The sequence below is a fragment of the Canis lupus genome, chromosome 2 (assembly GCF_011100685.1).
Source record: "Canis lupus familiaris isolate Mischka breed German Shepherd chromosome 2, alternate assembly UU_Cfam_GSD_1.0, whole genome shotgun sequence".
NCBI lineage: Eukaryota > Metazoa > Chordata > Mammalia > Carnivora > Canidae > Canis > Canis lupus.
The window spans coordinates 20,500,761-20,516,343 of NC_049223.1; the positions used below are offsets into that span (position 1 = coordinate 20,500,761).

The following is a 15,583-nucleotide window of genomic DNA, read 5'->3' on the forward strand; positions in this document are numbered from 1 at the left end:
GGAGTCATTTGAAACAAAACAAAACAAAACAAAACAAAAAACAAACCATGAACAGGAGTCTGAAGCTGACCAGCTCTGAGGAACAGAGTCCAATGGGCAGGGCTTGGGGCGCATAGAGTGGAACGTGTAAGCTACTGATCTGGCACGAGTCCCTCAAACAGACCCTGACGTACAGTCAGTACCCACACTGATGAGGAGGAAGGAGTCCGTCTTTAAGATCGCAAGTTCTGGTCGTTGTGTATCCCTTCCAATTCTGCTTGCAAACGGGCCACTTCTTTCCTTAGCTCATCTCTTTCTTGCGGATCCCCATCACGTGCAGTTGGGAGTAATCAACTGACAGTTTAAATAGTCAGCCTTGAAATGACCTTTCTTGAATCTAAGTTATATTAGATGTATTTTCTCTTATGAGTTGCTAACAACAAGAATTTTACCCAAATTATTTATTTATTTATTTATTTATTTATTTATTTATTTATGAGAGAGAGAGAAAGCACAAGTAGGCAGAGCAGCAGGCAGAGGGAGAACAGGTCCTTGTGCTGAGCAGGGAGCCCGACGTGGGGCTTGATCTCAGGATCCCGGGATCAGGACCTGAGCCGAAGGCAGACACTTAACCCACTGAGCCACTCAGGTACCCCTACCCAAATGTTGTGATGCTACATAACATGGGACACCATATTTTTTTTTTTTTAGCCTTTTATGGTTTCATTACCACTTTTCCAATCTCCGCCTGCTAATTGCAAAGCCAATAATAGTGCATGTTTAGTGTGTCACCATCCCATGTTACATTCCAATTTCTGTATCAGTTACCAATGGTCACATAATAAAATACCACAAAATTCAGCATCTTGAGTCAATGTCACTTATTTCACACAAATCTACAGGTCTGCTGGGTGATTCCGCTCATCTCGGCTGAGCTCAGCTGATCTTTGCTGGGATCATGAGTGTATCTACAGTCAGAGGGCAGGTGAGCTGAAGGTTGACTGGTCCCTAGGATGGCCTTGTCTGGAAGACCCCCTAATTGGTGGAGTCTCTCATCCTTCTAGGAGGCTCTCTAGGCTTGTATTTGTTGCAGTGGCAGGATTCTGGGGGAAAGATGGAGAGAGAGAGGAATCACACAAAGTCTTTTGAGGCTAGGGTTGGATCTGACACGCATTACTTCCATCACATTCAAATGGCCAAAGCAGGTCAACAAGCCAATCTACACTCAAGGGCTTTTCCTGGAAAGAGATGCAAAGCCATACTGCAAAGGACATGAATACGGGGAGAGGTTAAGAGTTGGGTCCATTTTCTTTTTTTTTTTAAGACTTATTTATTTGAAAGGGAGAGACAGAGAGCGAAAGAGTGCACAGGGAGAAGGTCAGAGGGAGAGGGAGAGAGAAATCCATGCAGACTCTGCAGAGCATGGAACCCACCTCGGGGCTCAATCCCATGACACTGAGATCATAACCTGAGCCCAAACCAAGAATCAGATGCTTAACTGACTGAGCCACCCAGGCGCCCTTGGTTCCATTAGAGCCATTAGATGTGGTTCTAGAATGTTTTATTACTGTTCTTAAAAAACATACTTTGTAAGCAGAAACAAGGATTATATATAAATCTCTGGTTATATCAAGAAGTTATAGCACCTCACACCCATAGGATGGCTTGCGTCAAACACCTGGGTGGCTCAGTCAGTGAAGCGTCCGCCTTCAGCTCAGGCCATGATCCCAATGTCCTGGTATCAAGCTCCCTGCTGAGCAGGGCACCTGCTTCTCCCTCTTCCTCTGCTGTTCCCCCCACTCTTGCTCTCATTCTCTCTGTCAAATAAATAAGTAAAATCTTTAAAAAAAAAAACCAGAACCAGAAGATAGCAAGTGTTGGCATGTTGATGAGAACGTAGAAAAATCGCACCCCTTGTGCACTGTTGATAGGAGTGTAAAATGGCACAGCCTCTGTGCAAAACACTATGACAGTTCCTCAAAAAAAAAATTAAAAATGGAATTACCATATGATTCAGTAATTCTACAGTGGAGTATGTATCCAAAAGAATTGAAGGCACGGATTCCAAATGATGTTTCTCATCCACATCATAGCAGCATTATTCACAAGAGCAAGAAGTGGAACCAACCCAAGTGTCTATGGAAGGATAAATGGATAAACAAAATGTTTATATCCATACAATGGGATATTATTTAGCCCGAAAAAGAAGGAAATTCTGACCCATGCTACAACATGGGTGAACCCTGCTAAGTGAAGCCACTCCCCAAAAGACAAATACAGCATGATTCCATTTGTATGAAGTACCTAGAGTAGACAAATCCATAGGGACACAAAGCTGAATACTGGCTATCCGAAGGGGAAATGGGGAATTTTTTGTTTTTTGTTTTCTAAAGATTTATTCATTTGAGACAGAGAGGTCAGGTGCACAAGCACGCAAGCAAGAACAGGAGGGAAGGGTCAGGGTGAGAGGAAGAAAATCTCAAGCAGACTCCCCGCTGAGCGTGGAGCCCAACTGGAGCTCCATCCCATGACCCTGAGATCATGACCTGAGCTGAAATCTAGAGTCAGACGCTCCACCAACTGAGCCACCCAGACGCCCCAGAAATGGGGAGTCATCTAATGGATACGGTTTCAATTTTGCAGGTTTTGGAGATTGGCTGCACAACAACATGATTATACTTAACACTATGGAACTATACACTTAGAAAATGGCTAAGACGGTATATTTTTTATTATGTGTATTTTACCACAATTCTTAAAAACCAAGAAATTATCATAGTTTTGATAAAAATGAGACCAATTATACAATTATGGTCTTACACCTATAATAGGAGATGAGTTAGCAGGATGGAAAACTGTCTAGGGCCTTTTTTTTTTTTTTCTTTTTTTAAATTTATTTTGAAGAGAGTGAGAGAGTGTGCAAGCACAAGCAGGAAGGGCAGAGGGAGAAGGAGAGAGAATCTCAAGCAGACTCTGAGCTGAGCGGGGAGCCGATGTGGGGCTCGATCTCACAACCCTGAGACCACGACCTGAGCAGAACCAAGAGTCAGATCGTGTACCACCCAGGCGCCTCTCTCCGGGGTCTCTCTAACATACTGGTAGCTACTTTATAGTACTCTCCCCACGTCAATCTTGGATCTGAGATTCTAGAAGATGCCACTTGGCTGCAATTCCCCCAAACTCTAGAATTAAATCAGGCAAAGTGGCAAACCTTGTTAGAAACAGCGAGTTTCCATACACGACAATAGGATTTAGGATTCTCCAGGGTCATCTGCAAACTTTGCCCTCCTTCAGCTGATTAACAATGACAAACGCTGTATTATATAATACCTCAATCCTGTACTGAACAGACGTCCGGGCCAACTTCTTTCCATTCTGGGGAACAGATGTTCCCTGTGTGTCATTGTTTTCCAGCGTCAAACTGATTTTTGATGCCCTCGTTCTAATTTCTCTAGGATTATTTGTTTTCTGATCCTTTTTTTGAGAGGTGTGGAGTCGAAGCTTCTTGCAAATTCAAACAGATACGTCTGCTGAATTTCCTTTGCTTTGTATTTTTAAAACCTTTTCAAGAGCCCTTCCAGTAGGTTAGTGACTGATCAGATAAACGGGCTCCTGGACATGAGCCTGCTGGTTACCCAACTAGGTTACAGTTATCCGACTGTTCATGTTCCCAGGCAAGAGCCGCGGGAAGCGCTCTGATCTGTGTTTGCCTTTATTCTCAAGTTTGGAGGCAGAGGCCACAAGTGACTGTCTGCCTCAGAAATAGTGCAATTGTGAAAGATAGTATTGTATTTCCTTCATGTTTTTGGCCCGATTTTGCACTTCTTCCTGAACTTTAGCAAGCTCAATACTGTCAATCATAAAAGGCTGATGGGCTTTGAAATCGCTCTGTAATTTTTGTCTTGATATTCTCCGCCTCAATACATTTTAAGGGCATGGTCTCCCTTGTGGGGGGATAAAAGAGGCACGCAATGCTCCCAATAGCTTCTGCAAAAAAGGGACCCACGCCAAAACTTTCAGTGGCTTTTTATTTTATTATTATTTTAAAAAGATTTTGCTTATTCACGGGAGACACAGAGAGAGAGGCAGAGCCACAGGCAGAGGGAGAAGCAGGCTCCCTGCGGGAAGCCCAACGCAGGACTCGATCCCAGGACCCCGGGATCACGCCCTGAGCTGAAGGCAGACGCTCAGCGGCTGAGCCACCCAGGCGCCCCTCAGGTGGCTTTTTAAAGTTCCATTTTGCTCGCTGAGCAGTTTCTGAGAACTCTCTTTCCACTGACTTTGTAAACCTCCCCGTGTCTGGCAGGACTGTTGAACGCCAGCCGTTCCAGGGAAGCAAACGAAGGGCTGCTGTGTACGGAACGCGGCCGCAGACGAGCTGCACTTCACCTGCCCTGTACTTGGCCACCCACGTCCTTCCCCCCAGGTCCACGGGGGCCACCGAGAGTTTCACCGGGGACCGTCTCCGTTCGCTCGGCCGCGTGGGTTCACACTTGCACGTGGCGAAGGCCAAGTGTCCGATCCCGCAGCGACACGGACAGCACTGCCCCAGGGCCCCTAAGGCGGTGGCTGTGCTCCGGCCTGGCTGCGGCGATGTCCACGGAAAACAGGGGCAGCTCAGGGTTTTCCTCTGTGAAGGGTTGTGGGGCTGCCAGGCCGTTGGCATGGGGAGGGGGAGGGGGAGGGGGATGGGAGGCACTGCTTGGCCTTGGACTTTGAGTTGACAGGGTGTGGGCCCGAGACACAAGAAGTGGAATTTTTAAAAGAGCGTCTGTGTATGTGCGGGAGGCTTCTAGAAATCATGGGCCCTGGCACGCCTACTCTTGAGTGGAAGATGCCTGCAACGGTTAAAAGCGCTCCCTAAGCCGTAGAGGGGTAGCGTCGCGGCGGGCGCTCCACGGGGAAGACTCCGGGATCCGGAGCAGCGTGCGGACCTACTCCGAGCCGAGCCCCGGGCGGGTGGCAGGGAGCGCCCGGGGGCCCACGCCCCCACCCCCACCCCGCTCCCCCCGCCGGCTCGCGCCCCCCCCGGCCCCGCCCCCTCCCCTGCATGGCCCCGCCCCCACCCGCCCCGCTCCGTCCGCCGGCTCGCGCCCCCCGGCCCCGCCCCTCCCCGCGTGGCCCCGCCCCCTCCGCCCCCGTCGCCCCCGCCGCGGTGGGCGGGCCCGGGCGGGGCGGGGCGGGGCGGGCCGGCGGGCGCGGCGCCGGGGCTCCGGGCGCGGAGGGGACGGCTGGCGGCACTAGGGGGAGCTGCTCTCGCCGCCGCCGCCGCCGCCGGTCCCCCACGCCCGCGGCCCCGAGCGCCGCCTCCCCAGCCCGCGCCGCCGCGATGGCGGAGGACAGCGAGTCTGCGGCCAGCCAGCAGAGCCTGGAGCTGGACGACCAGGACACGTGCGGGATCGACGGGGACAATGAGGAGGAGACGGAGCACGCCAAAGGGTAGGCGCGGGGCGGCGCGGGCTGCGCTCGGACTCCGGGGGCGAGGCCCCGGGGGCGCGGGGGCGCGGGGGTCCCCGGGGCGGGCCCTCTGCTGTCACCTGCCGCGGGGCCGCCGGCCCGGCTCGGCCCCGTCCCCGTCCCCGTCCCCGCCTGCGCCGCCGCCTGCGCCTCCGCCTGCGCCCGGCCGGGCCCCGGCCCGCGGGTGCGACGCGCCTGTCCTGGCCGGCGAGCGGCTCGGCGGGACCGGGGGAGGCGCGGCCCCCGGCCCTTTGTGGGGAGTCGTCCTCCTGCGCTGCTTGTCATCCTGTCCAGGTCCTGCCGGGGCCTCCCGCCCCTCCCCCAGCCGCCGCCGCCGCCGCCGCCGCCGCCGCCGCCTCGGGAGGAGGAGAGGACCCGTGGGGGAGCGGTGCTGGGATTGCGCGGGGTGGTCCGCGCGCGGGCGGCGGCGGGGAACTGCGGAAAGTTGTGCGCCCCGCACGGCCTGCGCGGGGCGGGGCGGGGGCGCGGGGGCGCGGACCTGCCCCCACCCCCGCCCCCGCCCCCGCCCCCGCCCCCGCCCCGCGCGCCCGCAGAGCCCTCTCTCGAGCAGGACCCGCCCGCTGATTCGGGCTCAGGCTTGGCGGGGGCGCGGGGCGGGGGGATCTGAGCAGATCCTGCTTGCAAAGCGGGTGTTTGATCTGCAAAGCCAGCTGCACCCCACGTTTTAGCACCTGATCAGATTTCTTCCTCCTTTTCGCTGGCTCCCTTTTCTCCCCCGCAGACTTGATTTTACTCTCCCTTTGGAGAAAAGATTGCTTCCGGTTAAGGGTATTGAAGTTCTGTTTTTAGAGTCTGGGAGGGGTGCGGTCATTTTAAACCAGACTGGGGTCCTTGAAGGTGGTGTTTGCGTTACTCCCCTTTACCCCGTTGGGATTCAGACTGTGCGCTGGCACAGAGCGCTGACTGCTGCTGCCCCTTCGATGTGAGATTTTGCAAACCATGGTGACTGATGAAGTGGGTCAGCTTGAAAACATGATAGGGAGGCCTTCGTCACAGATGGCTTATTTATTCAGTTCATGGAGAGGATCCTTTAAATGATTGATGATATAAAGTGTAAAGCATTTGCATTCTCTTTAACGTCTGCTTGAAGATTTGTTTAAGAAAGGAACTTTTACTGAGCTTTCATGTGTTATAAAATATTAAAAGAGATCAAGAAAAGGAAAAGCTGACTAAATGTTTCTCCCATTTGCAAGTTGCTTTTTATATTTTTTGCAGTGAATAATACTTCGGTGGCAGCTGCAAGTACCGAATGTCACAATTCAAGTCTGGAATTTTTTTTTTTTTTTTTTTTAAGAGGAAAGGAAATTCAACAGAAATCTGAGCTTGAGTTCTGTGTATGTGGGGATAGAAATTTGCCTGTGATAGCTGGCTAAATATAAATACACTTTTGAGACAATAGTATTAGTGCTAGGGTGAAATGTGCTAGGATGGTCCAGGTGAAATATGGGTTACCCAAGTAACTTCCACACCTGTCTGTTATCTTTCTGGAGAGACCCTGGACTTTTGTCTTCTCCACTGTGATTTCTATTTATTATTCATTCTTCGGAAGGTTTGATTTGTACCTCCTTGCCTACACAGTGCAGAGCATTCATGCTACGGAGAAGGGCTCATCTGTGTGCCCATTGATCTGGACCTGGCCCAAGACGCCTTGCCACCTAGAGGCTGCGTGAAGTTCCCAGATCAGCACCCAGAGGCATCGCTATGTCCTCTTCAGAGATTTTCAGTTTTGTACATGCACATTTTGTAGGCTAGCACGGTTACTCAAAATTTAGAGATGCCCAGTGGACTGAAGTGTTTCAACCAAGAGCAGATAATATAACAAGTTCTAGTGGGAAGAGATTGATAGAATGGATTTCTTTATAGGCAGTTACATGGGAAGAGATTGGTAAAAAGTCGAGTCGCTGCACTTGTTGGACTGCTTTTTCAGATTTGAATTTAGATGGTATGTGCCAAGTTTGAGGGTAATTGTGTTTCATTTGGCTTGTGTACTGATGCCATGGCTCAGGAGAAACCTAGATTTTTTTTTTTCCTTGCATAGCTCAGGTTTGTAAATGTCTTCATTTGAAAGACTCCTCTTTTCTATGGTCGGCCTCTTCATTCTTTACTGGTTTAAGTTAAGTGACCAATAAAGAGCCTTTGGAGGAATACGTAGGTAAACAGTTTTCCTTTTAATGATGAATTATCGCTTTGAGGCCACTAGGTACGGGTCAGCACACAAAGCAATAATTACTGTGTAGAACCCTTGTGGCCTGAAGGAATTAATTTACCCCCACAATTGAGTATGCAGATGACCCTTGAACAACACTGGTTTGAACTACATGGGTCCAATTGTATGTGATTTTTTTCCCCATAAATAATAGAGTGCAGTACTTTTTTTTTTTTGAGTGCAGTACTTAAATGTACTTTCCTTATTATTTTCTTAATAACATTTTCTTTTCTCTAGCTTACTTTACTGTAAGAATATAGTATATAATATGTATAACATATGCAATATATGTTAATCGACTGTTTATGTTTTTGGTAAGGCTCCTGGCCAACACTGCGCTATCAGGAGTTAAGCTTTGGGGAAGTCAAAAGTTATACAAAGATTTCAGACTCCGTGGGCTGTCAGAGCCCCTAACACCCATGCTGTTCAAGGGTCCACTCTTATGTATTTACTACTCATTTTAGACATACCAAGTTGCAACTAGAACCTCAGATAAAAGGAAGATACCAAATTAGATTCTTTCACACCAAAATGTAAACATATTACGTAGTATGCTTTTCTCTTGTTTTTATAGAATTTTCTTTATGGACTAAAAAGACTACTTCATTTTTGTGGATAGTACTTCAAATCCACGAATGAAATATGCCATGCTCAGTGAAAGGACTAATAGATGTTCTCCTAGAAAGACTGTTTAAATAACTCCCCTTAACATGTGATTTACAATTAGGGGAAGAAACTGAGTCCTAAAGAGTTCGGAGGGAACTTGCAAACTTTCAGGCAAATTTGAAGTTCTGAGGTAATCAGATTTATACTCTTATTTTCTTAGCAAAGACTTTCTGCGTAGATAAAAATGAACTTCAATCCAGCTTTCTATGTGAATTATTAGAAATAGTCCAGATTACTGAAGATTTCTGTTGTGCGAGGGAGCAGGTGGCCATGCACTGAAGAGGTTACCTATCGGGTGACCTCTGTGGGGCTTGCCCAGGTGGGTTCGACGTTAGGTAAATACTCAAGGAGCTTTAGTACTTATCTCAGTTTGATGTATAGGTGGCTTCTGTGCCTTTCTTTGGAAAGGATTTGGGAAAACATGGAGGACGTTGTTCAAGAATCTGCCAAGCTCACTATCTTCTCATTCTGCCCCCATTTCATATATCTTTTCTCCATTCGTAAAGTATATGGGGTAGTGGTAAATACCCCTCATTCGGCTCACCCTCCTCCCACGCAGATGAAGCATAGTTATTGTCACAATTGGCCCCAAATAAAATGAGTGTTGAGGCTGGCACAAAACCAAATCTCCTTTCTGGCTTTACCCACACTGATTTTCAGAATGCAAAACAAAACAAAAGAAAAAATTCTTTTTCCTAGACAGATTGATGTTTTTCATCTCCTTCCCACTAAGAGCTTTCTCCTCAGTATTCATGGCGGTGGAATAGGAGGCAGTTACCAAGAATATTTACTTAGGGAGTAAAATAAGCATATATGAATATGCTGTTGTTGGCACACAAATGATCAAATTATTCCCTGGGGTAGATGTGAAATAGTTTTAGTTTTGGAGGGTTATTCTGAGACATTTTTAAGAATTTTTTTTTCTTAGAAAAATTAAAGATCTGGTATTTGGTAAAGACTAAAATTTTGGAATTCTTTTAACAAAGAGCATATAACCTCTCTTCTCCCACACCCAGCTCGGTTCGGGGGCGGGGGCGGGGGGGGGAATTGACCTTATTCTACATGCAGTGTGTTCTTCTTTCTGATTCTATCTGTGTATTGTTGAGACTGGCTGTGGGAATTTCTCGGGAGGATAATTCAGAGCCGCCCTTTCTGAAATTTGACCTGTTATCAACTGTGTAAATCTAAATGGAAAGGTGTATTAACAGCCTACGCCCAAGGAACCCCCTCAATTCAAGAAATACAGTTTGCAATCGTCCAGTGCCTGTTCCAGCTTGCATCTGAAATGTGATATCACCCATGGGCCCTAAAGGAACTTTTTCCAGAAACTGAGCTAAACTCTGGAAAATTTCTAGGTGTGGGACACACTCTTTGTTGTGTTGAAATGGTTTATTAACACGAGTGTCACTGTAATTATATAGGAGTTAGAGTCAGTTGGTTAGTTAACTCAGGGATTAGAACCAAATTCTGTATCAAGCTCAAGAAAAACGTTGGTTGGCTGGGTTTTTTTTTTTTGTTTTTTTTTGTTTTTTTTTTTTTTACCATATTGGAAAATATGTTTTGACTTTTACTCATTTTTAAGAATAAAGTAAGCTTTATTAAAAATTCAGACAAAAGGGCAAGCTTCTGCCTTTGACTCAGATCATGATCTCAGGGTATTGGGATCAAGACCCCCTTCAGGCACCCTGCTCGGCGGAGTATGCTTTTCTCTCTGCCTCCTCTTCTGCTTCTCCCTATGCTTGTGCTGTCTCTCTCTCTCTCTCTCTCTCTCTCTCAAATAAATAAATAAAATCTTTGAAAAACAAATTCAAACAATAAAGTGTATAGGGAGTAGAAGACCCCTGGTCATCTTATTTGCTAGAGAAACCACTATTGACAGTTTAATCAACTAATATTTTAATATATACATGAAAGTGCACATTTAACATTAAGAGGATCAAACTTTACAAGGACTCTTTTCTTGTCTTCTCCTCTGTTAGTGTTGTCTGCTAGAACTTTCTGCAGTGATGGGAATGTCCCAATACAGAGGTCACTAGCCACTTGAAATGTGGTTAGTGTGACTAAGGAACTGAATTTTAAATTTTATTTAATTTTAATTAATTTAAATTTAGCCCTTCCTGAGTAGTGTGTATGAGATTGGACAGCTCAGATCATATCCTGCTTTTGACTTTTATAAGCTTTTATGGTGCTCAAAATACTTCTTTATTCTTGTCTTTAGAAGATAGATTTCATTTTCTCCCTCTCTAATGGTTTGGAAATTCTTTACCCTATTATTTTTTTTTTTTCTTCTGGGAGTGATCTTTAAATTTTGAACAAGCGTGTTTCTATCTGTATTTCTATCGGTGATTAAAATTAACCACGATCCAAAATAGTCTACCATTGAGCAAAACAAAATGTGTAGGATGTTTTAACTTTTCCTTCCTTTACATGTCCTGGGTTTTGTTGGAATAGTCTGGAATTTTAATCCCATGTGGCTTTTTTTATTTTTGCCCTCTTACCCCGTTAAAACTTTCTTCGTAACTATTACATTATATTCACAGCCATATTGTCAAAATCTTCTCAGACTCCCCTGTTTCTGTTGCTTGTCACTATTCCTTGTAAACCATTCCTTCTTGAGTACTTTCTCATTTAATTTTTTATTAGCATAGGCAGATGACATATTTTCTGAATTCTTGTATGTCTGAAGATGCCTTTCTTTTGTCTTCATGAATAAACCATAGTCTGGGCATGCGTGTAATTGTAGAATAATCATTTTTTTTCCTCCAAACTCCACACTCCACAAACGCTTTATTATCATCTAGCATTTAGTGGCACAGATGCTGTCTCTCTGCCAATCTGCTTCTCTTTCTTATATAGGAAACCATACTCTTTCTTTGTTTTGACTTGTTTTGAGTCTGGAAGTTTCTAGGATTTTTCTCTCTGTCGTTCTATAACCCGAGGGTTTTCCACCTTGATGGTGATTTCTTGAGGATGGAGGCCTTCCTGCCCCCCCCCCCCCCCACGCTGGGTTCCCTCCAGCCACCCAGTCACTAGCTCTAGTGCTTTTGGCTCCTTCCCCGCTGACATGGGACTCGGGGGCGGTTAGGCATCTGTCACCCCGGGTCCCCCCCAGGCGCTGCTCACGAAGGCTGCTGCGCCCCACATCACTGCTCACCCGAGGGATTGACTTAGTGGCCTTGCCCGTCCACCAGCCGCCGCTTCCCACCTGTTCTGGGGAGTCCTCCCCGCCCCCCCCCCCGGGGGTGTTCTCTGAATCTTCCCACCTCTGCCCCTTCTCCAAATTCCAGATCTGGCTCTGGTGCCCTTTCTGTCGCCAAGGCTGCCACCCAAGGTGGTAACCCCTGTCCGAGGCCCCATAGGGCTTGCCGGGACGGGGTGGCGAACAAGGCTGGCACCGCAGTACAGGCCTGCCCAGTGCAAGTGAGGGGCCACCTGCCTGCCTCCAGGTGGCCGGAGCGCGGGGACCGTGCCTGCAGCCTCTGATCCCTGCCATCCCTGGCGCATTGAACACCTTGGTGGCTTAACATGAGCGTGTGGCCACCTGCCTGCCTCCAGGAGGATGGAGCACGGGGACTGTGCCTGCAGCCTCTGATCCCTGCCACCCCTGGTGCATTGAACACCTTGGTGGCTTAATATGAGCGTGTGGCCGCCTGCCTTCCTCCAGGTGGACAGAGCGTGGGGACCGTGCCTGCAGCCTCTGATCCTTGCCACCTCTGGTCATTGAACGCCTTGGTGGCTTAACAAAGATTTGCTGACCGGATGCCAGTGGTTCTTTATCTCCACTGACAAGTTAATTTCTGATCTGAAACTTTCCCCCGGACGCATGAGGAATTTTGTGACGTGAAGGATTTTTTTCCCCTAATTCTAACTGAAAGGACGTGGACTCTGGATTTGCAGGGGGGTTCTATGCTGCGTCGACCCCAGCGTGGTAAAATAATTGCAAATTTTTTGAACTTTTGGTAACGCTCTTCATACTCTGTGTATACATTTTTCTTATTGAACCTTTGCAACAACTGATGGGGAGACGGGGGCTTTTCCAAATGGGAAGAACTCATCCAGGCCACACCTCACATGCAGACTCTGGTCTTGGGCCTCTCGCCATCTGACTGTAAACTCTCGGCCCCTGCACTAACCTGCATGAGCCATAAATCAGTGGAGTCATTTGTTTGATAGTGTTTCAAGCTTATCTCCCTTTCAGTCAGAGATGACCAACGTGAGCACCTCGAGAGCCAGAATCCACAGGCGTAATGAGTACAGGAAATGTCAACGAATTTAAAAATAAATTAGTCCATTTCCTTGTGTAAGAAAAAATATTGCAACTTGATTACAGGGAGCCCTCTTAAATTTCTCTTCAGGTCTGCTCAAGGACTAATTCTAATTATAGCATCCGCATTTTGCAGTGAGATCTTTCTTCTTCTGTGCCTGCTTCGTGGCTGTCTCGTCTCCCTTCTAGAGCAGGCTCTGTGGCCGCCCCGCCGTGGCCTCCTGCATACCAGCATCCTTCCGTGTCCTCCGCCTGCCAGCGCAGCCACCCAGCAGGCCTGCGGGCAGCTTTCCTGCAGCGAGCCGACAGGGCTCTGAATCCAGTGTCGAGTGTTCCAGAAGGATAGAGCTGCTGAAGGAATCCACTGGAGCACACTGGTTCCCCAGCTCCATGGCCCAGCTTGTGTGGCACTTGAGCTCGTCATGCTTTTGTGGGTGTTTTGAGTTCCTGTGAGTGACTTAGGGCCTGTCAGGCTCCCCATGCTAGGAGGCAAGGCAGTGCACAAGTCACCTGGTGGGGGTCCCAAAGGGAGTTGGGATTTTAACTTTACAGTTTTGCTTTTGTTAGCACGTTGCATGTCTGTTACTGGCTTAAACACACACACACATAAGCGCATGCACGAGGGAAATGTGGGCTCCTTCATTCCCGCGGCTGTGTTCACTTTGTGTTCAAGTTCATATAGTATGTTCCTAAGAAAGATAGTGATTCAGTTACCATGATCATTTTTCATAGTCTTTTCATTTGTTTTTTTTTTTGGGGGGGGGGTAGGATAGAGGGATACTTGCTTTTTACTATCCTTTGGGTGTTTGTTAACATTTTATAGAAACTGAAGAAAGAGGGCAGCCCGGGTGGCTCAGAGGTTTAGCGCCGCCTTCAGCCCGGGGTGTGATCCTGGAGACCCGGGATTGAGTCCCACGTTGGGCTCCCTGCATGGAGCCTGCTTCTCCCTCTGTCTGTGTCTCTGCCCCTCCCCCCGTCTCAAGAATAAATAAATAAAATCTTTTTAAAAAATTAAAAAAGAAGAAGAAAAGAAACTGAAGAAAGAACTATTGGGGGGCACCTGGGTGGCTCAGTCAGTTAAGTGTCCTCCTTCAGCTCAGGTCAGGATCCCAGGATCCTGAGATCGAGCCCCACATCGGGCTCCCTACTTCTCCTCTCCCTCTCCCCCTCCCCACTTGTATTCTCTCTGTCTCTCTCATTCTCTCTCAAATAAATCAAATCTTTTAAAAAAGAACTAGTAAAAGCAGAGTTTTTTGTTTTTCCAAATGAACTTTTTTTTTAAAAAATTTTTCAGAAGCACGTAGAACGTCAGAATATATCAAGAAGCAAAAAGACCATGCCTTGGTGTATTCATATATACATTTTCCTGTTCTTATTTTTTATAAAAATGCAAACATTTCCTGTCATCCTGGAGATTCCTGTCATTTGACATGCCGTGAACATCATAGCCCTCTCTGAGTCCCTCCTCTGGCCCTGGGAAGACTCACCATTTATTCAGTAAATGCTGTTGGGCTTATGCGCCAAGGCCACAAGTGGACCCCTTCTTCCAAGGCAACACTGTCTTTACCTGCCACCTGGAGCGTTTCCCTGGAGCCTCCCACTGGCCCAGGTGTGCATGTGGGATGAAATTGCGTTGGACCAGGTGAACCCAGCAGACATCCTGGGGATGGCAGCAAACAAAGTGGAGGGAGCCTGGCCCATCTTCTAGAACTTAGGCACATGGAGATTCATGAGAGAGAAGTGAACTCCTGTGTCAGATGCTCTGTTGTGTGGGACCTTACCCCAGGCAGCCCAACCTGTATGCTAACTAATACAACATCTGTGTATTCGCTTTGGCTTTGTACCTTCGTGTTTTGAATTTAAAAAATATTTTGAATAGGCAATATGAGCACGTGGTTACAAAATACAAAATCAAAAGGCACAAAAGGGTATCCAGTGCAAAAGGAATCTTACTCTCCCAGTACTGAGTATCCCTCCTCAGGAGCAGCTGCCATTGCCAGTTCATGTCCGTCCTTCTACGTATACAAAGGTATGGTGTGCTTGCATGTGCGTGTGCTTGTACATGCATTCAGTGCAAAGGGCATCATACTGTACCACTGCTGCACCTTGGTGTTTCACTTAACATGTGTATCTCTGAAATCATTAGGTGTATCAGACCATATAGACCAACCTGTTTTATTTATTTATTTATTTATTTATTTATTTATTTATTTATTTATTTATACAGAGAGAGGAGGAGACATAGGCAGAGGGAGAAACGGGCTCCCTGTGGGGAGCCCGATGCGGGACTCGATCCCAGGACCCCGGGATCACACCCTGAGCCAAAGGGAGATAGATGCTCAACTGCTGAGCCACCCAAGTGTCCCCAACCTCATTTCTTATTTTACTTATTTATTAACATTTTTTAAAAGATTTTATTTATTTATTCATGAGAGATACAGGGAGACAGAGGCAGAGACACAGGCAGAGGGAGAAGCAGGCACCATGCAGGGAGCCCGATGTGGGAATTGAACCCGGGACTCCAGGACCATGCCCTGAGCCAAAGGCAGGCGCTCAACCACTGAGCCACCCAGGTGTCCCCCAGACCTCATTTTTGAAAAGGCTGTATATTATATCATTGACTGGCTATATCGTTATTTCTTTAACTTGTTCCTGTGAATAGATTGTGAGGTGGTTTTCTATCTTTTGTGCAAGTAAACAGTGATGGAATTAATATCCTTGTATGTATATCATTTCTCCAAAATATCTTTTTTTTAAAGATTTTTTTATTTATTCATGAGGGACACACACAGAGAGAGGCAGAGACAGAGGGAGAAGCAGGCTTTTCGCAGGGGCCCGATGCGGGACTTGATTCCGGACCCCAGGATTACGACCTGAGCTAAAGGCAGTCGTCTCTCTTCAAAATATTTCTTAACAAATACCTTTGAATTTTTTTCAGCTAACAAGTTTTAGGGAAGTTGTGCGGCATGCTGAAATTAGTATTAAACCAG

The 15,583-nt window shown here is 47.3% G+C and overlaps 1 protein-coding gene across 3 annotated transcripts in view; it reads left to right on the forward strand.

Moving 5' to 3' along the window:
* Nucleotides 1-5,253: 5,253 nt before the first annotated feature.
* The window catches only part of NMT2 (N-myristoyltransferase 2), a 66,889-nt gene continuing 56,559 nt past the window's right edge, over nt 5,254-15,583 (forward strand). For all 3 annotated transcript variants that reach the window (XM_038530020.1, XM_038530021.1, XM_038530019.1), the window contains exon 1: nt 5,254-5,418. In XM_038530020.1, the coding sequence (XP_038385948.1) occupies nt 5,391-5,418 (28 nt within the window). In that variant the 5' untranslated portion in view covers nt 5,254-5,390. The remainder of the gene's footprint in view (nt 5,419-15,583) is intronic.